The 21,997-nt window shown below is 42.9% G+C and overlaps 11 protein-coding genes across 14 annotated transcripts; 6 read left to right on the top strand and 5 right to left on the bottom strand.

The window, feature by feature from the left end:
* Positions 1-3,475: 3,475 nt before the first annotated feature.
* LOC108051847 lies at positions 3,476-4,282 on the top strand. The gene is made up of 2 exons (XM_017134108.1): positions 3,476-3,481; positions 3,674-4,282. The coding sequence occupies exons 1-2, from the start codon at positions 3,476-3,478 to the stop codon at positions 4,280-4,282; spliced, it is 615 nt and encodes a 204-aa protein (XP_016989597.1).
* Positions 4,283-6,435: 2,153 nt separating this feature from the next.
* On the top strand, positions 6,436-7,312 carry LOC108051856. The gene is made up of 2 exons (XM_017134119.1): positions 6,436-6,496; positions 6,986-7,312. The coding sequence occupies exons 1-2, from the start codon at positions 6,479-6,481 to the stop codon at positions 7,157-7,159; spliced, it is 192 nt and encodes a 63-aa protein (XP_016989608.1). The 5' UTR covers positions 6,436-6,478; the 3' UTR covers positions 7,160-7,312.
* Positions 7,313-8,438: 1,126 nt separating this feature from the next.
* LOC108051865 lies at positions 8,439-8,861 on the bottom strand. The gene is made up of 2 exons (XM_017134129.2): positions 8,780-8,861; positions 8,439-8,709 (listed from the first exon to the last, which is right to left on the bottom strand). The coding sequence occupies exons 1-2, from the start codon at positions 8,795-8,797 to the stop codon at positions 8,539-8,541; spliced, it is 189 nt and encodes a 62-aa protein (XP_016989618.1). The 5' UTR covers positions 8,798-8,861; the 3' UTR covers positions 8,439-8,538.
* A 1,138-nt stretch (positions 8,862-9,999) lies between these two features.
* LOC108052013 (ubiquitin thioesterase OTU1) lies at positions 10,000-11,435 on the top strand. Its single transcript, XM_017134329.1, has one exon. It carries the CDS (start codon positions 10,168-10,170, stop codon positions 11,200-11,202), a length of 1,035 nt encoding a protein of 344 aa, XP_016989818.1. The 5' UTR covers positions 10,000-10,167; the 3' UTR covers positions 11,203-11,435.
* On the bottom strand, positions 11,368-11,922 carry LOC108052052 (protein Asterix). Its single transcript, XM_017134375.1, has 2 exons — positions 11,698-11,922; positions 11,368-11,637 (listed from the first exon to the last, which is right to left on the bottom strand). The coding sequence occupies exons 1-2, from the start codon at positions 11,845-11,847 to the stop codon at positions 11,467-11,469; spliced, it is 321 nt and encodes a 106-aa protein (XP_016989864.1). The 5' UTR covers positions 11,848-11,922; the 3' UTR covers positions 11,368-11,466.
* Positions 11,923-11,970: 48 nt separating this feature from the next.
* On the top strand, positions 11,971-14,277 carry LOC108052004 (pentatricopeptide repeat-containing protein 1, mitochondrial). Its single transcript, XM_017134317.2, has 2 exons — positions 11,971-13,886; positions 13,942-14,277. Exons 1-2 carry the CDS (start codon positions 12,066-12,068, stop codon positions 14,230-14,232), a joined length of 2,112 nt encoding a protein of 703 aa, XP_016989806.1. The 5' UTR covers positions 11,971-12,065; the 3' UTR covers positions 14,233-14,277.
* Positions 14,230-15,015, bottom strand: LOC108052032 (EKC/KEOPS complex subunit TP53RK). The gene has a single exon (XM_017134352.2). It carries the CDS (start codon positions 14,942-14,944, stop codon positions 14,270-14,272), a length of 675 nt encoding a protein of 224 aa, XP_016989841.2. The 5' UTR covers positions 14,945-15,015; the 3' UTR covers positions 14,230-14,269.
* A 219-nt stretch (positions 15,016-15,234) lies between these two features.
* LOC108052042 (charged multivesicular body protein 2b-B) lies at positions 15,235-16,130 on the top strand. The gene has a single exon (XM_017134364.2). The coding sequence runs from the start codon at positions 15,402-15,404 to the stop codon at positions 16,038-16,040; it is 639 nt and encodes a 212-aa protein (XP_016989853.1). The 5' UTR covers positions 15,235-15,401; the 3' UTR covers positions 16,041-16,130.
* LOC108052021 (dehydrogenase/reductase SDR family member 4) lies at positions 16,088-17,327 on the bottom strand. The gene is made up of 3 exons (XM_017134342.1): positions 16,959-17,327; positions 16,498-16,900; positions 16,088-16,433 (listed from the first exon to the last, which is right to left on the bottom strand). Exons 1-3 carry the CDS (start codon positions 17,201-17,203, stop codon positions 16,128-16,130), a joined length of 954 nt encoding a protein of 317 aa, XP_016989831.1. The 5' UTR covers positions 17,204-17,327; the 3' UTR covers positions 16,088-16,127.
* Positions 17,328-17,658: 331 nt separating this feature from the next.
* Positions 17,659-20,096, top strand: LOC108051981 (ganglioside-induced differentiation-associated protein 1). 2 transcript variants are annotated; one of them, XM_017134307.2, is made up of 5 exons: positions 17,659-18,106; positions 19,019-19,211; positions 19,267-19,446; positions 19,509-19,967; positions 20,054-20,096. In XM_017134307.2, the coding sequence occupies exons 1-5, from the start codon at positions 17,984-17,986 to the stop codon at positions 20,065-20,067; spliced, it is 969 nt and encodes a 322-aa protein (XP_016989796.1). In that variant the 5' UTR covers positions 17,659-17,983; the 3' UTR covers positions 20,068-20,096. The 2 variants fall into 2 exon arrangements, with proteins under 2 accessions (XP_016989796.1, XP_016989795.1); XM_017134306.2 differs by having other exon boundaries at positions 19,509-20,096.
* On the bottom strand, positions 20,024-21,971 carry LOC108051957 (acyl-coenzyme A diphosphatase FITM2). Of its 3 annotated transcripts, none has more exons than XM_017134297.1 (3): positions 21,788-21,971; positions 21,116-21,719; positions 20,024-21,058 (listed from the first exon to the last, which is right to left on the bottom strand). In XM_017134297.1, exons 2-3 carry the CDS (start codon positions 21,645-21,647, stop codon positions 20,322-20,324), a joined length of 1,269 nt encoding a protein of 422 aa, XP_016989786.1. In that variant the 5' UTR covers positions 21,648-21,719; positions 21,788-21,971; the 3' UTR covers positions 20,024-20,321. The 3 variants fall into 3 exon arrangements, with proteins under 3 accessions (XP_016989786.1, XP_016989794.1, XP_016989776.1); XM_017134305.1 differs by having other exon boundaries at positions 21,792-21,971; XM_017134287.1 differs by having other exon boundaries at positions 21,116-21,971.
* Between the last annotated feature and the right edge of the window lie 26 nt (positions 21,972-21,997).

Genomic DNA, 21,997 nt, shown 5'->3' with positions numbered 1-21,997 from the left:
ACGCATACATGTTACCAATACCTTGCCAATATGGCTGAAATAACCCCCCCAACCCCCCATCGCCATTTTCCACCCCTCTTGTGGGTGCCACCCACTGCCCATTTAACCGCAAGCCATGCTTCTAATGCCGCGTTGGCATAAATTTAAAGCAGCAGCTGCGGTTTTTCCACTGCTTTTTCTCTCTCGCTTTTCAGTTGTTGTGGGTGGGCAGTTGGGTGGTTCTGGGATTTGCTCTCTTTTAACAAAGTATAGAGGAGAAATGGAGAAAGAATATTACAGAAACTAACCCAGGTAGGGCTTTAAAAACAAAAAAAGCGTTATATGCTACTAATTGATTTTTCAAACAAACCCCCGTTTCAAGCCCCGAAACAGATCCCCTTCGCAATGTTGCGGCTGCCACTGCGCTTTTGTTTGGCATTCAATTAACGGGAATTTGCATTTTATCTATGGATACACTTTGCCACTATATATTTGGTATACCTCGCCATCGCCATGTCACCCCAGTGGGTGGCTCGCCCGTAAAAACAAAAATCTCAAGTGCTAAATCAACAAAACAAAAGAACAGCGTTCGATAAAGTTGTATTTAAATTCGTGTGGAATGCTCGCTGCTGTACTGCCTTTAATTACAACTCATAGCATTGATCTCCGGAATCAATCGGCCTAAAGCTCTTCAACGACGTATGAGAAAACAAAAAAATTCCATTACCCAAGTGTTTGGAGGGGAAATAAACACATAAACCTAGATTCTCCATTGCCGTGGGTTGACTATTAAGTTTATGCCAGTAAAGGGTAATAGTTAAGTAATAAAGTGTACAACAAACCTTTAAAATTAATATGTTCTCTGTTTATTTTCATTTGTAATCAGTGAATAAAAGGTTAAATTAAAATAATGTTTTAAAACTGCTTTTGCTTTTGTAAAATTTATATAGCAACCCTCGCTTAACATCGGATCCACTTCATTGCTCGTCAATAAACATTGAACTTAGCATCCGAGTTGTTTAAATGCTGATTATCAATACTTCTGTAAGAAATTAGCAGTATTATGACAGCATTAGTTTCACTATTTTAATTACGGTTGTAGCAAGGTCTTAATTTAGTTGTGCGAACCGATTTTAGATTAAATTATTATATATGTTTATGTATATATATTTGAAAAAACATCATCAATACATGGAACTTAATGTATACAAACTATGAAGATTTTAGGGGACCTAATTTTATTCTTTTCATATTTCAGAATATATTTTCAAAGTGCAGCAATATTAAAAACTTTTTTAAATGATTATATTAAACATACCTTTAAAGGAATTTCTTTAAAACCATATTTAAGATTAATAAATAAATTTATAAAGTTAAGATCAAAAAGATGCTACATCACGTAGCTTGGCATGGCATCCACTGAAATGAAGCGGAAACCCCAAACATTGTTCCGCCCACCCTTTACACAGATATCTAGATGGATCTGGCCTAGACTGTTAATGATATCGCTATCACTCATCCCCCGCCCACCAAAGCATAATGTAATGGGCTCAATAACAATTATTATCGGGCGGGCAGGTTCATAAAACGCGATGGACACTGCGTGCATACATAAACAATACCTGAAGGGAAGTAGCACCCCAGATGACCAGCAATTGCAGTTGTGGTTTTAAGCTGGAGTTGGAGTTGTGGTTGGGGTCTCAAGGTCGCTTTACACACTTAATTTTACATTGGAGCTGCATTGTCTGGGATTCGGTGGTAAGGGGAGCACCACATCGACGGGGAGTGGTCCCACCAACCGGTTTTGCAGCAAAACGATCTTGTTGATCTTCTGTTGCAGCATCTTCTTCACTTTGATCTTCTTGCAGTTTGCCTCAATTTGGCAAGATCGCAGGAGCAACAACAATGCCCGGCATGACATTGAATTGTAAATGCAGGCGATAAAAAATGTTGAACGCATAAAGTATACGAATAGCGAAGATGACGAAGAAGCCGAGAGGTAAATAAAATGTAAGCCGACATCCAATGCATGTGAATTTTTTCTTGCGCTGCGCGGAAACCACGGGGGCTTTGATATAGAGATGATATCGTGATATGAGTTTCAATAGGGTTTTATTATTTTACTTAAGAAACTCCAAATTATATAGTTTATATTACAAATTAATCTTTCTTAGAATTATTCAGAAATCCAAACCCATAAAATTACATTATTTGCAGTAATTGGTTTTTTAACATAATGGTTCCATTATTTTTCTGGCCTATTTTGCAAAAATTTACCATCCAAATCGATATCACATACTCGTACTTATTGGTACTTTTTAAGACCCAAAAATTTGTTAACAGCAAAATTTTGTAAGGTGCAACTTTATTTGACAGTTTTGTGGGGCTACAATTTTATTGTTTCTGAATAATTGTTGAACCAATTTTAACTCGATTATTTATTCAAGTGGCACAAGTCTGTACAAAAAGTGTTACTCTCACCTAAGAGCACTTGAGTTTTCTATTTTAGTCACCTGTGTTTTTTTTCGATAGTCGAAACACGTGCCAAGCCCGTTGCAAAAGGTCAGACATATGCAAACAAAGTACTTCTTTTTCGCAATGCCCGCTGTTGCATGCCCTTTATCCATTGTGCATATCCCCCTTGGAACCCTCTCGATCCAGCAACCCAGCAACGCACCGCCCCACAAACCCCCAAAAACCACCCATTTCCCACCCCCTGAACCTTTGGTCAGCTGCGGCTTCATCCTCGGATTCGTTGTAAAAGACATTGACATTTTTTTTCTGCCCGCTTGCTCACTTGCTTTTCTCTGTACTTTGTTGTCGTTGTTTAATGGATTTATACATATTTTTTAGCCAGTTGTTGTTGGTGGTGGTGGCATCGCATTACGTCACTTTCACTGTAGTTTGCGGCTTAAGGCAGCATTTGTTTGCCGGCGTTGTTATTGCTGGCATTGTTTGCACTTGTTTTTGGTACAAACAAGCAAATTGCAATAAAAATGCTCAAATTTATGGTCCACTGGCATACATATATTTTGTTTGGGATGATTTATCCGAGACTTTTGTTCGCCTTGCTTTCCGGCGGCACAATTTATGTCCGTTTACATGGTAAACTTTTGCTGTTTTACCAGTTATTCGTTCACGCTTTTTGGTTCAAGTTCATCAGTTGGCCACTGACGACCGTTGAATTCGCAACTGGGTCCAGGTTCCATAGTTATCGTCTTTATAAATGCGTTGTTGGGTTTCACATTAGACTCGTAAATCTACGACTATTTTGCGCTGCGTAAACACTCATCACAAGTTGATTTATCAGAAAATATTTATCTCTGTGAATTTGTTCATTAAGCATACGCCATGTAAACGTGTGGTACATCCACATTACGCATACGCCCGGCTGGCTCATGGAGTATGCAATCACTGTTGGGGCATTGATCGATAAGAATCGGGGCGAAACAAAGTCATTAGTCCAGTTAACGTGGCCCGACTAAACAGCTGCGTAATGAGGGTAATTTCCCAGTTGCCAAATGTCAGCCAATTTTGGCCAGTTATTTTGGATGGGTCCATCATCGAAGCACTTAAACATGCGGCCTCTGCTAAGTTTGATTTTTTTTATATTTTTCCGAGCTCTTCAAGTACATTGTGTGAGTTGTTTAAATAAACCAAAATAGATCACATATAGAATTCTGTTTTTATACAGATAAATCTGAGGATCGAGGAGTTCTATGCCAAATCTTTTGTACCCGATGATATCCATTTGGACTATGCCATTGACAATTTTGAGAAAATTAATTTTAATCTAACAGTTGAAGTTCCTTTTCCTGGGAAACTCCTAATGAATATTTTCGTAAGGAAGCTGTCGGATATGGTGGGTGGATCCGATCAAGTAGATCTAGTGCGTTTCAAGAACAAAGATCTCTGCAAGCTCCTCGATGCCCTTCGCAATATCACACTGGGGGAGATCCCAGGCGAAAGTCTTTTGCCCGCGACCTTCGTTATCTCATGTCCTTTGGTTCCAGGCTTCTACTATGTGCAAAGTAGCACCATTGATGCCAAATTGGTTCCCTTTCGAATACCGGATGGCAGATATTTGGTACTTTTGGAGCTTATACAAGTCTATGAAGAAGTTATCAAGATTGTTTCCTGCAGGATCAAGTTTGCCATGAAGTACCCACCTGGATATACTGAACCATCAGTGTTTAAAAGCAGCGAGGAAAAGTATGAAACGACTAAAGATCCCATATTAGAAATTGATCAGCCAAGTTCTGAGGACACCGAACCTAACGAAGATTCAACCGATTACCAGTAAAAATTATTAAAGTCTTTATAAAAAGCGTGATAGATAATAAAAGTTGAAAACAAAACTACAACTACTTTGCATAGAAATGCAAGAAAGCCAACAATTAAGAAATGTTGGCCAATAAATGTAAAAATATGAAATATTTATAGTGTTAAAAAAAAAACTAAAATTCCGATAGATTAATTTTTATACCCTTGCAGAGGGTATTATAATTTTGGTCAAAAGTGTGCAACGCAGTGAAGGAGACATCTGACCAAAAGTATATATCTTGATCAGGATCACCCCTGAGTTGATATACCATGTCCGTCTGTCCGTCTGTCCGTCTGTCCGTCTGTCTGTTTCTACGCGAACTAGTCTCTCAGTTTTAAAGATATCGAATTCAAACTTTGCACAACTTCTTTCCTTTGCACGCAGTATATAAGTCGGAACGGCCGGGATCGGCCGGCTATATCCTATAGCTGCCATATAACTGATTGATCGGAAATGCCATAACTTTGGTGTTTGTCAAGTTAGGAAGTTGGGATTTTCTATGGGTTTTATATTTGGCCACTCAATCCGACATACCAAATTTCAAAGGATCGGCCGACTATATCCTATAGCTGCCATATAACTGATTGATCGGAAATGCCATAACTTTGGTGTTTGTAAAGTTAGGAAGTTGGGATTTTCTATGGGTGTTATATTTGGCCAGCCAATCCGACCTACCAAATTTCATAAGGATCGGCCGACTATAACTGAACGATTGGAAATGCCATAACTTTGGTATTTTTAAAGTTAGAAAGTTGGGATTTTTTATGAGTATTAAGAATGCATCATATGAATAATTTTGGAGAATATAATTTACAGAGTATTCTGCAAGGGTATATCAACTTCGGCTCCGCCCGAAGTTAGCTTTCCTTTCTTGTTTTGTATAATTTTGTTGTTCACACCCTGCAAACTTTTTACACAATTTCTGCAAATTTGTACAACCTTTCATTCATCAAGCTTTGGGAGGGCAATAAAATGAATTGTCTCCTACAACAAATTCAGCAAGATTGAGACATCTCACACATGTTACAGCCACGCCCATATAAGTTAATTGAAAGGCCCAGGGGCATGGGAAATGTGTTAAACTTCAAATAAATCTGCGCGAGAGAAGCCGACGACAAAGATTGACTCGAAGATATTAATTCAACCATATCTTTTACTTTGTCATTTTGATATTCATTCCACACATATTTATTTTCGAATACAATCTTTGGAATGTTTTGAGTTAAGTTGATATGGTGGCGGTATTCTCGAATGTCCGTAAATTTACATATTCAGAGCAGGGCAAATGTTTCCGGTTTTCGACTGCAAGATCGTAGTCATACTTCCACGATGACTGAGCAGAAAAGCTTGGCCTCCGTATCAGTCTTAGTCTGGTTTTTATACTGCAGCCCAACCCACAATGGACCCATCGATTAGCTTTACTTTTATTGATTCAGTGTTCCACTATTTAGGCTTGACAGCTGTTAAAAGTGCCAAATATTTATGGATCCCATTCTCAAGTGATAATTTATTTAATTGGCTTGGCCATTGATTGATCAATTTGAATGGCGCATAGACAGATGTTCATGAACTTGAGGTGGTTGCGGTTAACATACATATATAACTGGGTGAATGTAGGCTTGTTGATCTAAGAACCAGTAATGTAACTTCCTCCTATGACGATTATTATCGATATTGTCTTCTTCCTCATTATTTGTAAACATCACTCTGCTGACCGCATTCGAAATGACCTTCATTTGAGCGTGGTTTTCATTTACCCAGTGTGATTATTATTTAATCAGCTATCAACTTCTTCAGTGGCTTAACCGAGCAAACAAAAGATGCCACCAAAAGGCAAGTAAACAGGGCGGCCTGGTTTTGGTGTTTTGGTTTTCGGTCTCGCTGCTAAAATCTGCCCAAAAAACACCTGCCCAACCGGACCACGCCCCATGGCTCTGCTTTTGGCCAGGTTTTTTTGTTAATACTTCTTTTCGCTCACCGTTTTATTTATGCGCCGGTCTTTTGTTTATGTATCGTTCATTTGTCCTCTTCTCCTTTGCAGACTGCAGTTTACATATGACATTATCATCGATGGTCACCAAAAGTTCGGCTATAAAAAGCCCCGATCGCAGATGAAGCTAGGTGCAGTCGATTTTTGGATTAATCAGCGTAATCATCTTTCCAGCAGAAGTTATCATGAAGTACCTAGCCCTGGTGAGTTAAAGGATTTTATTTCATTAAGGAGTGATAAAAGGTTTTTATCCAATCGATATTCAAGTTGTTAATAAATTAACTTTGCAAATCCTTTTCTGCAATTTATATGCTGATTTAAAACCATAATTAATATATAGATTTATTTTTGAGCTGATTCTTAAAGAATCCAAATTTAGAGCAAATTTAATGTGAATGCTATTAATTATATTGTTATATTGTTAAAAGCATAGAATATCTTAAAATTGATCCTTTAAAGTTCAGTGCGAGTTTACAAAATTTATATTTAGATGTGAAATTAAAAATGTGGAGTTAAAAAGATTTTTAGATCATAATTGATTTTTTTTGTTCAAAAACGTTCTTTTAACATACTATTGTTACTACATTTTTTTAAAAATATTTTATCTATCTATTTTAAAATTGCCACCCACATTTTCCTTTTATAGTTTGGGTAAATCTTTGTTAAATAAAATGTTTGGACTTATTTTTCAGACCCTTTTTGTGTGCCTTCTGGCCATTGTTCTTGTGTCTGCGGTGCCCGTGGATGAGTCCTTGATCGGGGACAACATCTACCAGCCGGCCTTCGACGATGTCCAGCGTCCCCAGGATCCGCAGGCCATCTTCAAGCTGAAGAAGCTGCTCAAGCTGAAGAAGCTTCTGGGTTAGAAGGCATTTGCCAGCAGTCCGCTAAGCTCAAATCAAAATCTAGTCCACCAATGGGGAACCTTGCCGCCCACACTGCATTCGATTTTCAACGCCGTTTTGTTTAGACAATAACATTAGTACACACACACGCACATACATACGAGTAAAGTATACGTAATCGTAACTAAAATAAATGTAATTTTCATATAAGTCGGCTTTCTTATATCACCGGGGTCCGGGGATCCCCATCTTTATCCGAAAAGGAGCTAATGACTGGCAGCGGGTCGAGTTTTTGCTTAGCCTGATCTAAGTGGAAAACTCGTTTCGAATCGTTTCTGGGTAGAGAGTGTGAAAAGCGAGCGGAATCTTCCTTAAACGCGTGCATTGGCCAATCGACGTCCCACATAAGTGAAAAGTCGGCGGTGTGCTAATTGTGTGCCATACGGGGGCAGGTAGTGAGATTAATGGGCTATGCTTTTCATCAATGAAGTTTTTATAAATTAAACTGCTTGAGGTTAACTGGTTTCATTAAATAAAGAAGTTAAGCCTTTTATGCGTTATAACGTTTTTTCATTGTTTTATTTAAATTTTCGTTTTTCCAATTAATCGCCTGAAGGATGAAAATGTTAAAAATAAATTATTTTACTAATAAGTTACACTCTAAAAGGTGTCTTAGCTAGACTTTTTGGATTAATTTTAGATTTTTTATGTAATAGCTCTTTTTATATATACCCTTTCTAATTTTAAAAAATATTGTTATTTGAATCGAATCTTTAATATGATATGTTATATATACAGTTTCAGAAAATGGAATTTTAAATACAAATTCCCCAGGGAGTGTAAGTGTGATGAAAGTTAAGTGGAATAAATCGTTGCGTTATAGAAGAAATTAAAATATAACCAACGTATGACCTCGAGTAAATCAATAACACTACACAAATTTTGTAAATATTTTCAATTTCCGAAAATTATTCCTTTACTTCCTGGTTTCTTTTCCTAAAAAAATAAAATATTCGTTTACTTCGAGGTTTCTTTTATAAAACAAAATATTTTTGGATGTTTTGTTTAAGTGGTAATTGCATGTAATGTGTATGGCTCTATGTTTTAAAACTTTGAATAAAAAAAACACAAATTCAACAGATTTTACTGTTTTAATGTAGAAAACTAAGCACTGAGAATGATTGTTGAAACTCTCTCATATCCCAAACAAAAGACTGAAGAAACGAACCTTTTTCCGATGAGCTTTGTTTGTTTTTTTCTCTTGAGATCCCGCGTTTTACTCAAGAAATCCATGTTAAAGTTTTGTTACCAAATGCATTTTTTATTTGATTTGCCTTTTTTTGTTCTTAAGACCTAAACACATAGTTAAGCTAAAATTCCATGAATAGTATGTCTGATTCCTAACCCAGGAACAGGAGCTTCTTGAGCAGCTTCAGCTTGAGCAGGAAGGACTGGTCGTCGGAGGGGTTGACGGACTCGCTGCCAGGACCTTCGAGACCTTCAGGAATGGCCTCCTCGCGGGGAGCAGCACTGGTGACCATGAAGCACACGGCCAGGCAAAGGAACACGCTCTGTAAAGGAGTAATAATGGAGAGTCCGCTGTAAGTTAAGTCTTTGGGTAATCCATATTTAAAGACGCACCAGAAGCAAGAATTTCATGTTGACTGGGCTTGGGTTGGGCTGGAGTTGTATGATCGATGAATTCGCACTGCGCGTTGACAGACCTGCTTGCACTGATCACTGGACCCCGCCGACCCGTCTATTTATATGCCAGTGCCAGTGCCAGTCAGTTGCCAATGAGTTGCTCGGCCGGCAGACCGCTCGTCTTTCATAGAAATTAAAACAACGTGTTGCTGCGGCCCAAGAGACCGTGATTCACCAGTCGGGAGGGGGGGAATCAATTTGTTTGGACTATTAAATGTGATTTTAGCCCACCACGCATGTGGAGCAATGGCGATAACAAAAGCCAAGTTCTCCTTTTTTTGGCTACCTTTTTGTGGTTTCATTGTTGGGCTTTTGAGCCTGATGTTTGGGCAATTTGTTGACTTGTGGCTTCTCCGGCTTCGCTTCTTTTTGCTAATCGGTGTCTCCTTGGTTCTGGGTTCTATTTGAGCAGGCCATTAGCTGCGAGCGGATTCTCTGCTAAATATTAATTAGCGTCTTGACATTGGCCTTAGCGCCGAGATTAGCCATTAGTTTTTGTTCACACCTACATAATAGGTTGGTGTAGCTAAATAAACCGAAAATAGTTACCTCTTCAAGTGTGAATGCTGGAAGTTATTCGATAGCCTGTCGCGAAAACTTGATAAAATTGTGAAATTTGAATTTGTACCGCCATATTGGCCAAGCGGCCCTGCCAACTTTTGGAATTTTAAAAACTGCTGTGTAAAATACATGTCAAATGATGTTTTTCGAACGTTTATGTCGGTGTAACAAATTCATATCATGATTTAACAAAAGTTCCAGATTTTTTAAATCATTAATTAAAAATCTGTCATACCTTTTAAGTAAATATCTCAGATTGGACCGAATTGCCTTTTCTGATTGTTGTTTGCTTCATTTTCGTTTTGCGAATTTCGTTTTGTTTTAAAAAATGCGGATGCCTGCCGCCAAAAAAGTATGGATACAAAAATAACACTTTCTGAAATGTGTGTCAAACTGTCTTTGTTGCAAACGTTGTTGTTAATACCCAGCAATCTGTGAATATGGTTTTCTTTATATATAGTTTTAAATTACCTTTTTATTCGAAATATAATAATTAAGCGCCCATTTGCCAGATAGCGAAAAGATCGTCGATCTGGCAGCGCCATGCCATTAAAATATAAAGATGGACATCGGCTCTCACATAATAAAACTAAAAGCATCGATGAATCGATTAAAATTCCACCTCTAATTAAACAATAAAAAAAATACATATAGGGAAAAAGGAAACCAAATTAGACAATATATAAGTTATCGAATCGCAGTCAGTATAAAATTCTAAGTGCACACCCATACATACACCCGCAGGAGAAGAATAAACTGGAACAATGACGGGTTCATTCAGTGTGAAGCTCAAGGCCAAAAAAGGTCAATTCATTGTAAACGACCTAAATGAGCATACGACGCTGGGCGAACTGAAGGCGAAAATAGTCCAGGCCACCGACATTCAGGCGCCCCAGCTGCATGTCCTGGTGGGCTATCCTCCCAAGCCGCTGGACCTGTCGCAGCAGCAGGAGCAGCGCGACCTGAAGACCGTCGGAATTAACAGCGGCGAGACCCTGATTGTGGAGGAGAAGGCTGCACCCACTGCCACTGCCTTTGTGCCTGCAACCCCCACCCTGGATGATGACGAAGCGCTGGCGCGTCGTCTGCAGGCAGAGGAGGAAGCCCAGCTCCTGGAGGCAACCGGAGGAGTACCCGCCCAGGTTCCCGCGCTCCCGGTGGCGCCCACGGAAAGCGGCCCGAACGGCGACTTTAACGGTATCCTGCTGAAGAAGGTGGTGCCAGCGGATAACTCGTGCCTCTTCACCAGCATCCGCTTTGTGCTCAACGGCAAAGTGGACAACGAGGGCAGCGAGATGATGCGTCATATCATCGCCCAGGAAGTGGCCGCCGATCCGCAGAGCTACAACGACGCCGTGCTGGGCAAGTCGAATGCAGAGTACTGCGCCTGGATACAGAAGGCGGACTCGTGGGGCGGCGCCATCGAGGTGTCCATCCTGTCTAACTACTACGGCATCGAGATCGATGTGGTGGATATCCAAAATGCAATTATCAACCGCTTTGGAGAGGACAAGAACTTTGGACTGCGTGTCTTCCTGCTCTTTGATGGCATCCACTACGATCCACTGTACATGGAGACCTCCCAGAGTGCTGCTCCGGCCACCATTTTCCCCGTGGAGGAACTGGGCGTCTATCAGCAGGCGGAACAACTGGCCAATGAGGCACAGTCGTCGCGCCAGTACACCAATGTGGACAAGTTTACACTGCGCTGCATGCAGTGCGATGTAAGGCTGGTTGGCCAGGTGCAGGCCCAGGAACACGCTAAGCAAACCGGACACGACCGCTTCGGGGAGATTTAATACGTCCTGATCTTCGGCACCGTCTACATTGTGGCTTTCATGCTGTTCGCCTACTACCTGCTCACCACCTAGCCACAATCGCCGTGCGAGGAGTCACCGCAGTAGCTAAATTGTACTACCTCCACATCACCGCCTACTTAAGTTATTGATTATTGAGCCAGCCTCTTGTTTTCATAGTCCTTCTTTAATCCCTCTCGGAACGCAATAAAGTATACATCTTCATCTACACTAGACTAGGCATCGAGTCTTTAATACTTCTCAGTGCTAGGAGGCCCAGGGCGGGGTCATGGCGGCCGGGTTCTGGAGGTACGACATCACCACAGCGCTGACACTCAGCATGAAAGAGGAGAGCACCTGTTTGGCGTCGTCACTGGCCCGGGAACTGGCGAAGCTAATGCAGGAACAGTAGAGGGCAAACCAGGCGCACCACTTGAGCTGCGGGAATAGTAAATACGGATTAATGCCAAGTCATAAGGGTGCAATAACCGGGTATACCTTCATCATAAGCCCGCACATGGAGAAAATCATGCCCAGTATGTTCATGTAATCCGGCATCATATCCTCGTTGGCGCCGCCACTTTGGCCCTGGTTCTTAGGTGCCTTGTAGCGGTTAATCTTTTCCTTGCGGCGCGGGTCGATGCTCATGTTTAAATTATTTAATTTTCACTAATTTAATCCAAAACCAGGTCAGATTGCAAGGGAATGTGAATGTCAGTTAGCTTTCATGGCGTTCTTGTGTGAATGGCAACCTTAACCCAGGTGGCAACGCCTACCGGCTGTTTCTTTATTTACACCACCGCGGGAAGCGTGTTTGAAATAGTTATTTTATTACATAAAAATCACAGAAAACTGAAAGAAAAACAATGGCTCTGCGGTTGCTTAGCCGTTCAATGTCCTTGCACATGCACAGCATGCAATTGAACGCCACCAGGAGGTTGATAAATAGTTATGATTTCAGTCGGCCAGCGCTTACTCCTGTGCCCTGGTCGTTAGCACATAATCGACTGCTGCACGTGAGGATTACGGATCAGGAAGCCGGCTTACAGACCAAGCGAGAAGCCAACAGAAACCAGAATCCTTTCCGGGAAGAAGTCTTTGAAGAACCTACCACAGAAGCACCCAAGCAGCGCCACAAATTTAGACCAGAAAATAAGCTTAAAGAGAAGATCCCCAAAAAAGTGCACGACTTTGGGGATCCGGATACCTTTGGTGATACCAAAATAAGTGATACTCAAGACCCCGGAGATGTCGAAGAAGATGAGTTTATCAGCAATCCGACGAGGCGATCAAAAAAACTGCAGGCCGTGGAATATGCTCGCCAGATCAAGGATCTTATGAAGGCAAACCGGCTAAATGAAGCTATTGCCGTGCTGGAGCAGCGTATGCTGAGGGAGGATCGCGTCAAGCCGGACAAGTACATATACAATCTGCTGATCAGCGGCTGCGCCAAGGCGGGATACACACGCAAGGCCTTTGCACTGTACACTAAAATGCGTCAGCGGGGCCTCCAAGTAACCGGTGGAACATATACCTCGCTCTTTAACGCCTGCGCCAATGCCCCATCCTTGGGTGATGGCCTGGCTAAAGCCCAGATTCTGCGGGAAAACATGCTGGAGAAAGGCTACGAACCGAATGTAAAGAACTACAATGCAATGATCAAAGCCTATGGAAGATGCGGGGATGTAGACACTGCCTACATGCTAGCCGACGAGATGGTGGAGCGCCGGATGGAACTGAATGCAGATACGTTTAACTTTCTGCTGCAGGCATGTGCCAGCAACTCAGAACATGGATTCCGGCACGCTCTGCTCACTTGGCACAAAATGCTCCAGAGCGGAATCAGCCCGGATTACTATAGTTTTAATGCAATCTTAAGATGTGCAAGGGATTGTGGCTTTGGTGACTTGGACTCGATGCGGGAGGTTATCCAACAGATTGCTCCGGCAGCAACTGGGAAAAAACCCGTTCTTCAGTTGGAGGAAGGCGAAAAAGATAATTTACCCAGTACATCAGCTAGCGCCACTTCGTTGCCTGCCCAAATCGAGGTTTCCACAACATCAAACGAGCTGGAACTACCCAATCTTTTGCTACCCCAGCCTCATCTGGGGAGTTTAGTTGCATTGGAGGATGTAACACGTCCACATGAGCGGTTTCTTCTTCTTGGCGGCCTGACTGGTTTTCTGGAGCACATGAAGCAGCACAAAATCACACCGGACATAGAAACCTTTACTACAATGTTGGAGGTGATACCACCTACGAACGCCGCAGAGAAGCAGTTGCTCAGTTTTGTGCGAAAGATTGGGCTCAAGGCGGACGTGGACTTTTTCAACATACTGATCAAGAAGCGCTCGATGCGCTTCGATTACGAGAACGCACGAGAGGTGCTTTCAATGATTCGTACGGCAGGCTTGCGACCGGACATTGTCACCTATGGTGTACTCGCTTTGGGTTGCCGCACCCAAGAGGAGGCAAGGGAACTGCTGCAACAGATGCAAGTGGCGGGCATTAAGATGAACATGCCCATCCTGGGTGCAATGCTACGACAGGGATGCGCGAACAAATCCTTCGGCTACATAAACGAGATCATTCAGTTGAGTCTGGAAGAGGGAATCAAGCCGAATGAATCGTTTCTCCGTCACCTGCACAACTTTCACAGGGGATGCGCAAGAGCAATTGATGCCAGGGTAAGTATAGTAATAGATTTCCCCTAGCAAAATCATTAATTGTAATCACCTACAGCATCCTTCGACCAAGACTGTTGTTTTCAAGAAGGGGCACTCAAAGTTCTGTGATAAATACCGTCTGTACTACGAGGAGCTGGGCTTAGCTGGTCTCAAGCTAGAAGATGCCATCGCTAAGGTGAAGGAGCGCCCATATGAGAAGTATAAGGTGCCGCCCGTTGAAGGAATGGAACCACTCAAGCACGAACATTTGAAACGCAAAACTAAACCGCGAAAGTATATCAAGAAGATTAAGATAGATGAGCTGCAGGATGACCCTCCCAGAGAGCCTTTAAAGAGGATAGAATAAGTTTAATATTGTAGCTGTTATTAAAGTTTATTATTTGTTAACCAATCATCGTCCTCTTGCGACCGCGGGCTCTCACCTCCTCGAACTTGGATAGTACTGCCTGCTCGTCCTTTCCGCATACCCTACGGTAGGCTGTAAGGATGTGCTCAAAGAGATATGGTTGCTCGCTGTGGGTGCTCAGTAGCGCCCGTTCTAAGACGTACAGATCCACGCCCTTGTCCTCAGTCGCCTGATTGTAGTGGCTTAATCCGAAATCAATTAGTATAACGTCGTAATCGCCGCCCTTGGGATTGATAAGGATGTTCGACGTCGTCAGATCTCCGTGTATTATATGATTCGAGTGCATTTTCCCAATGATTGCACCGATTCTCGTACAGAACTCCTGCAGAGATTGCTTCGCCTGATCCTCGCTCTGGCTGGCTACGGTATCCTGTATGAACTGCTTGGCCGTCTGGGCTTTGTCGAAGTATTCCATATACAATTTGTGGGTGTTAAGGTCCGAGTGTATGATCCTTGGAGCCATAATCCCAGCGGCCAGACATCGTCCCGCCGCCTTTGCCTCGGCTTTCATGCGCTGCCGCGTGATTTGGGTGTCCAGTTCCGGGTGACGGTACTTCTTCACAAACCGTTCCTTGATCAGGCAGGCCTCTCCTTTGAAATCGCCCAGATATAAACGCCCTTCGGCGCCTTGTTTTAGAATTTCCAGAGACATTTTATTATTCTACTAATAAGAAACCGGCGCTTTCGTCTGAATAAAAGTGGCAACTCCACTCATGGGCGTGGGGGTAAGCAGATTCCTAGGGTTACATTTATTAAAAAAAAAATAATAATAACCATCTATAAAAAATACAAATATTTTAAACTCAAAAACTAATTTAATATTTTAAAGTGGGAATTGCTATCCATTTATTTAATACAGATTTTATATTCTTTAAAAAATAATAGATTATTCAATTTCTTAACTGGCCCTTCGTAAAAGTTACCATCTGTGCCCATGATCTTCCTTCAAGCACTCACAACGAAACGCATGCAGACCAGCTGTCAGCTGTTTGCTGTTTTGATATTTACTCTCCGCCAATCCAATCTCCGTGTGATTCATCATTAGGAAAAACCATCACAAATATTTAGAAGTCTCGAAGCTAAGGTCTAAACTCTCACAAAATTGCAAAATGTTCAACAATCTGTTCGGAAAGAAGCCCACCGTAAAGGAGCAGCAACGGGAGAACGACCGATCGCTGCGGAAAGCTACAAGGGACATCGAACGAGAGCGCCGGAAAATGGAGGAGGAGGAGCGTAAGTTGGAACTGGAAATAAGACGCAATGCCGCCGCTGGAAACAACGATGCCTGCCGTATCCTGGCCAAGCAGCTGGTGGAGATAAGGAAGCAAAAGTCGCGCACCTATGCAGCCTCCGGAAAGATCCAGTCCATTGGTTATCAGAACAAGAACATGGGCGCCAATATTGCCCTCAGCGAGGCCATGGGTACCACTGCCAAGACGATGGGTGAAATGAACAAGGTGATGCGACCGGAGGCTATTGGGGAAACCGTACGCCAGTTCCAAGCGGCCAACATGAAGATGGAGATGACCGACGAGATGATTAACGACACATTGGACGACATGCTGACCGAGTCCGGCGACGAAGAGGAATCCAATGCCGTGGTCAACAAGGTTCTCGACGAGATTGGCATCGAGATTTCCGGAAAGATGTCCAGCATCCCGGCCACGGGAACCTCAGACTTCGAGACGAGTGGCAAGCGTACGGAGAAGGACATTGCCGATCAGCTAGCCAAGCTGCGCTCTTCTTAGTCCATAGACTTTTGCTATTCTTTTTGTAATTACTGTGAACACCGCTGTTATCCATAGACCGTAAGGAAATATATTTATGTACACCGCTTACAAACGCGCATTCATTCCGCCGCCGGCCACAATCGACTCGCCCGTAATGTATCCCGCATCCTCGGAGACGAGGAAGGATACCACGCCGGCCATCTCTTCGCTGGTGCCCAGGCGACCCATGGGTATTTTGCTCAGGGCCGCTTCATTGGCCGACTCATTCTCATAAAGAGCCTTGGAAAACTTCGTCCTGATGACTCCTGGGGCAAGGCAATTGACTCGAATGCCCTCGGGCGCCAGATCCTTGGCGGCCGCCTTGGTCAAGCCAATTAGTGCAGTCTTGCTGACGGAGTATGCGCCAAGTAGCTATAAAAATATTTTAAAGGAGATAAGCAATGTGCAATTAATAAGAGATTAAAAGGGGACTTACCTCAAACGCATCATAGCCCGCGATGGAGGAGACAAAGACGATGCTGGAGTCCTTCTGCTGACGAAGTAAAGGCAGCGCTTCTTTGGCCAACAGATAGGAACTCTTTACATTCACGTCGAAGATCTTGTCCCACACCTTCTCGTCGCACTCGAGGACTCCACCCACCGCCGGATTGGTGGCGGCATTGCTGACCAGAATATTGAGTTTGCCAAACTTGCTAATAGTTTCCTCGAAGAGCTGCTTGCGATCCTGGGGCTCGCTTACATGGCATTTGAGCCCGTGGACATTGAGGTTCAATTTGCGCAGCTCCGCCAGAGCAGAGTCCACGTTCTTCTGCTTCCGACTGCTGATGACCACCGAAGCGCCATCTTCTGCTAAACGCTTGGCAATGGCAAAGCCAATGCTGTTTGAGGATTAAGCATGATTAAGAAGGGAATTATTATTTTCGTTGGATTTCTTACCCATCTGTAGAGGCGGTAACCACGGCTACTTTTCCTGCTAAACGTTTCATCGTGCGGGCGCTTGAACTTTGACTAGTGCTGGACAAACGTTTGTGGCATTGATTAAGATTAGGGCCAACAAGTTTCGGGCTGTAATCGTTGTTGTTTTGATCATGACTTGAACTTTGACCACTTCCACTCACAGCGCAAGCACTTAATCGAATTTTTGGCGCCCTAACCACTAGTTGTTTTCCAAGATGGATCATTTTGCACGCCAGATAATTAACAAGGATGCAAGGATTCGTTGCCTAACAATTGATTTTCCCAATTTAACTATAACGGATTCAGATCTCCCAGTTGTTTACTAATTCTTCTTCATTCTCTCAGATTTCCATTCACAGCGGTGACAAAAGCTTATTATGCGAGTGGCGCCATTTTTTAAATTTCAAGAAAGCTATCTTTGCGGTAGCTTACTAATCAATATTACTTCACTAATAGCGTAACATAGTTATTTATTATATTAAAAATAAATGATCGCAAATTATTGTATGGCTATTTCACTTAAGGCCACTCACTCATCCCTCAGTCATCGGTAGATAAGACTTTTTGAAAAGAAAATCTCCAAATAGCAAGATAAACGCTCCGTTTCGTAATAATATAAACAAAGATAAATAAGTATGACAAACAAACCGCAAAGTGAGAGAAAATAACTTGACCTAATGGAGTGTTTTTGATTCCAAAACATATATGTGCCTATAGAGCGATCGACCAAAAGTGCGAATTAATAATCTATCAGAGAGGCTTAAGCTCTACCACCCGGCGGATCTCGCTTCACTATAGTCGTAGTCGTCGGCGGAAGTAGTACACCAGTCTCCGGTTCTCCGATTCACTCCGGCACGCGCTTACGGCTTTGGGTTACTTTTCGCAACCGTCGGCAAGGCATGTGATACGAAAAAATCCCTTATGCTAGTAAAAAGCCAAACGTGAAACTAAATATTAACTAAATTAAATACAAACAAATATTATTTTAATAAAATATTAATAAGATGAGTGACCAGGCCAAAGAGATCGAGGCTATTCCGCCAACTGTCCTGGACTTCAAGGCTCCCGATCTTCCGGACAACAAGCCAATTCTCTTCTTTCATCCGTACAACTTCCATGCGCAAAAAGTTAGTAACCGCTCTAATCATGTGATCTTTGAAAATATCATTTGCCCAACCAGATCCATCAGCTAATGCCGCGATATTACAAAACTAATCATCATCAGTTGTAGTCGTCATCGTTGTTTTTTGTTTTTGATGGGATGCCCCCGCTGTGAAGGTTCTCCACCCACGATCTTCATTAAATCTCTCAGCTCTCGGGTGCAATGGAGCATGAATTGGCGGGTGGCATGACAGAATTGTGGAGTTCTCTAGATATTAAACTAAAGTTTAGCTTATGACAGCATAGGATTGATTTATACGCTGTTTACTTATCTGCTGCAGGTGCTAATAAGGCAGATGAGTGGAAAAACAAAATAATATAAACGTGAAAATAAACAAACCTCAGAACGAATCTACGGTAGCAGAGACTAGTATAATAACTGAAGCAAAATAACTTAATGCTATATTTTTTTGCCAATCAGGTAAAAATATAGAAATTCATTTTTATGAAACTTATAATTTGTCAGTAATTGGTATAAATGTTAAAATATTATATTTTTGGCGGTCCAAACTACATTTTAACTTCTTAAATCTTAAAAATAAATGTTTACAAGTTTGACGTTGTTCATTCTTACGCATTTTTACTTTCGATCTTCTAAATTACTCAGAAAATTAATAACATTTGAATCATATTAAGGCGGATCTGGAATAAGCTGAAATACACAAGGACGTATTTCCACAATAATATTTTAAATGTTCTAGTTTAGAACTTTTCTTCATAAACATACTATATTTCATTTTTAACGTTCATATATTGCTTTAAAAATTTTACGCGAAGGAATTTGGAAAGGGGTTTTTCGTTTTATTTAGTAATTATACTTATATTGTTAATCGTATTGTACGAAATCAGACAAAAAATAATTCCATCTATATTCTCAGGTTCTCATGGTTTTTTACGAGAAAAAAATTGACTTCTTTCCCTACGTGGTTGACTTGTGCAATGGCGAGCAGTATTCTAACTGGTTCCTGAATCTTAATCCCAAGGGCGATGTGCCTGTGCTCCAGGACGGAGCTTTTATTATTCCTAACTCGACGCACATCATCAACTATGTGGATAGCAAATTCCGAGGAGGTAATTCGTCCTGAATACTTATAGTTTGTCTATTTTATTAACTTGCTAATTTCAGGGATTCATCGAACTCTGAAGCCCCCGCACAATTCAAAGGATTTTGATAAGATGTTGATCCTTGAGCAAGCAATGAGTCGCCTGCCAGTGGGAACTCTAAGTCTGGGCTCATTTATCCACGACGATTTGAAGTTGGTGCCCAAGGCGCCTTTTATAGGACCTGTGCGCCAGTCCTGCCTGAGTAAGTTACTTCTGGCCCGTACTGTAAGCTTGACTGAGTCTTTTATTTGTCTTTCCCTGCAGAAAACAACGATAAGGTTCTAGAAATGCTGCGCCGCTCTGTGGACGATCAGTCAACGAACAAGGCAGCTTTGCAACACAAGCTTGATATCCAAGTGCGCCGGCATGAACTGGCCTCCTCCCGTGAGGACTTCCAGAAAGTTTTAGATGCCGTGCGTCACTTTTTGCTCTATGTGGAGCAGGAACTGTCTGCCCAAGCACCGCGAAACGAGTGGCTAACCGGTGACGAGCTATCCGTGGCAGATATCTCCCTGGGACTATTGCTATATCGATTGTACCAGCTCGGGTTCGAGAACTATTTTTGGGCCTTTGGAAAACTGCCACAGGTAGAGGCCTTCTTCCTGCGTTTCCGACAGCGCGAGTCCTTCCACCGCCTTCAGCCGAGCAACTTTGCCATCCTGCGCGAGATGTGGATGCGGACGCCGGGCAATTACAAACTAGGAGCGGGAGCGGGCTTCCTGGGTATGGCCATGTTTGCCGCCTTCGCGCACAAGTGAGCGGAGGATCGGGACACCAGATTTTGTTAACAAATCCTTTTACTGTTAAAGTTGGGCACATATAAACACACGAACATAAGAACGCTTAAAGCTACGCACTGCTGATGAAGGATGCTGGGGTGTCATGGTAAGAGGCGGAGGAGGATGAGGAGCAGAACGCGATCCAGTGCCAGCCTCGGCTGCTTAGTAATATCATTGATTCATCATTTCATCGTCGCTGAATATACAAAAATTTGGTATAAATTCCAATCCGTCACCTAATTATCAATTCCTGCTATGCTTGATGGCTGCTTCGCTTGCCAGGCGGACCGCCTAGGGCTCAGCTCTCCAGTGGCTGTTGTTCACGATCCCTGTCCCTCCGTTGCTGCTCGGAAAGCAGCAAATTGGCGGCTGCACTAGCCGCTTTGGGATTTGTGAACAGCGGCATTCCCATGAAAGTAGGCATCTGCTGATCCCTTGGCACGCCCGTCGATGCTGCCTTGCCATTGATGTTTGCCCTCGATGCGCTGGACCCCGAGCTCGTAGCGGCTCCCGTTGATAAATGCGTGGGGCGCTTGAACGGGAAGGTAGGTATTTCGCGTTGGTAACTGAAGCTTCCATTTCCAGGCGCCTCCGGCAGCAGGCCGGGTGTGGGATACCAGAAACGGTACGTGAAGTACCAGGTGAGTATGGCAATAATGCCGCTAATCACCTTCTCGATCATGCGGTGGTAGTACAGCATTGTGCCCACCAGCATTATGTCCCACAGCAGCTGCAGCGCCGCCATGCCAATGAATAAAGTTCGGATAATGGGCGTCAGGCGCTTATACAAGAACTGCAGGCTACGCATTTGCTCCTCGTTCAAAGTCCTCAAAGGATTTGTGCCCGAGTTTTCGGCGGAACTGCGATTGTGACGCTCGTTGCGGATGTGCTCCTTGATGGTCTCCCAGCGTATGATGGGACGCGCCTCCTCGATCAGCACCAGGCTGGAGTGGATCAGTATAAAAGCATGTCCGGATATGTCAAAGCCTTTCCATAAATGTCCCGCCCTCAGACAGCTGGATTTGCTCTGGAAGCCTGGAATTGCAGAGTTTTAGTATTAATAATTTCTTTATAGGCTTATTTTTGACCAACCTTTTGTGGTACAGCGTCCATAGGAATTCTCAACTATGTTGAACAACTTCGTCCAGAAGAACCAGAAAAAAGTGGCTATGACTATGCGTGGAAAATGGTGCCTCAGCATTCGTTTGTGGTCTCCACAAGTGATCGTATAGGCTGAGAGTACCAGAAAGGGCACTACGAAGAGCAGTGTCCAGCCCCAGCCCACCTTGACGAAGTATTGGTTAAACAGGTTGTCCGATCTGGCAAAGTAGGTCTTTGGGAAGGGCGCAAAGTCCCCGATCACGGAGATTACAAACAGACTCCCCAAATACAAGGCCACCTTAAGGTCCGTGTTGAAGAATATGATCTTCTTACACAGGTGAATGACGCCCATGACCAGGATCTCGCGAATACTAGTTGGTGCAGCCGTGGGTCTCGTTCCTCGGGCTTCTGACCGGGTGATATCGGGTCCTCCGGGTCTGAAGTTCATGTTGGAGCCGGAGGAGGATGAGGTGCCAGGATTGCTCGCCAAATTAGGGCGCAGAGGTCTTCTTTTGGTGGCCATCGTTGGACTTGGTTCGCAGGTTCGAAGTTGGTCAGTCGTAAACTGCGTTGTTTGCTGCCGTTTTTGGTTATACTGCGAGCAAAGTGAAAGTGAAAGCGGAAGAACTAAACGTGTCAAAGTTCAACGCTTGAAATACAAACTTAACCGAGTTGCACCAGTCCAATGGCTGTCACATTACCCTGACTGCTTAATTTAGTTAATTTTTTTTTGGTTGTTCTAACCCCTTTCGTTGTTCTTAACGTTGATTTTGTACTTTTATTATGGCCAAAATGTACGTGTTGCGCCCGTAAAAAATAGAACAGCTGCACGGGGACGACGCTTCCCAGTGAATAGCAACTCTGATTGGAATT

Source organism: Drosophila rhopaloa, unplaced genomic scaffold, assembly GCF_018152115.1.
Source record: "Drosophila rhopaloa isolate 14029-0021.01 unplaced genomic scaffold, ASM1815211v1 contig_163, whole genome shotgun sequence".
NCBI lineage: Eukaryota > Metazoa > Arthropoda > Insecta > Diptera > Drosophilidae > Drosophila > Drosophila rhopaloa.
Note: the sequence above shows the minus strand (reverse complement) of the source record. Positions and strands in the feature narration are given on the sequence as shown.

Excerpts from the sequence above, each read along its gene's own strand:
- LOC108052042 (XM_017134364.2), top strand. The coding sequence starts at position 15,402 with ATGTTCAACAATCTGTTCGGAAAGAAGCCCACCGTAAAGGAGCAGCAA.
- LOC108052004 (XM_017134317.2), top strand. The coding sequence starts at position 12,066 with ATGGCTCTGCGGTTGCTTAGCCGTTCAATGTCCTTGCACATGCACAGC. Across the intron at positions 13,887-13,941 it reads CAAGAGCAATTGATGCCAGG|CATCCTTCGACCAAGACTGT; the intron begins GTAAGTATAGTA and ends AATCACCTACAG.
- LOC108051981 (XM_017134306.2), top strand. The coding sequence starts at position 17,984 with ATGAGTGACCAGGCCAAAGAGATCGAGGCTATTCCGCCAACTGTCCTG. Across the intron at positions 18,107-19,018 it reads ACAACTTCCATGCGCAAAAA|GTTCTCATGGTTTTTTACGA; the intron begins GTTAGTAACCGC and ends CTATATTCTCAG. Across the intron at positions 19,447-19,508 it reads TGTGCGCCAGTCCTGCCTGA|AAAACAACGATAAGGTTCTA; the intron begins GTAAGTTACTTC and ends CTTTCCCTGCAG.
- LOC108051957 (XM_017134287.1), bottom strand. The coding sequence starts at position 21,647 with ATGGCCACCAAAAGAAGACCTCTGCGCCCTAATTTGGCGAGCAATCCT. Across the intron at positions 21,059-21,115 it reads TGGACGCTGTACCACAAAAG|GCTTCCAGAGCAAATCCAGC; the intron begins GTTGGTCAAAAA and ends CTGCAATTCCAG.
- LOC108052013 (XM_017134329.1), top strand. The coding sequence starts at position 10,168 with ATGACGGGTTCATTCAGTGTGAAGCTCAAGGCCAAAAAAGGTCAATTC.
- LOC108052021 (XM_017134342.1), bottom strand. The coding sequence starts at position 17,203 with ATGATCCATCTTGGAAAACAACTAGTGGTTAGGGCGCCAAAAATTCGA. Across the intron at positions 16,901-16,958 it reads GTTACCGCCTCTACAGATGG|CATTGGCTTTGCCATTGCCA; the intron begins GTAAGAAATCCA and ends ATCCTCAAACAG. Across the intron at positions 16,434-16,497 it reads CGGGCTATGATGCGTTTGAG|CTACTTGGCGCATACTCCGT; the intron begins GTAAGTCCCCTT and ends ATATTTTTATAG.
- LOC108052032 (XM_017134352.2), bottom strand. The coding sequence starts at position 14,944 with ATGTCTCTGGAAATTCTAAAACAAGGCGCCGAAGGGCGTTTATATCTG.
- LOC108052052 (XM_017134375.1), bottom strand. The coding sequence starts at position 11,847 with ATGAGCATCGACCCGCGCCGCAAGGAAAAGATTAACCGCTACAAGGCA. Across the intron at positions 11,638-11,697 it reads TGTGCGGGCTTATGATGAAG|CTCAAGTGGTGCGCCTGGTT; the intron begins GTATACCCGGTT and ends CTATTCCCGCAG.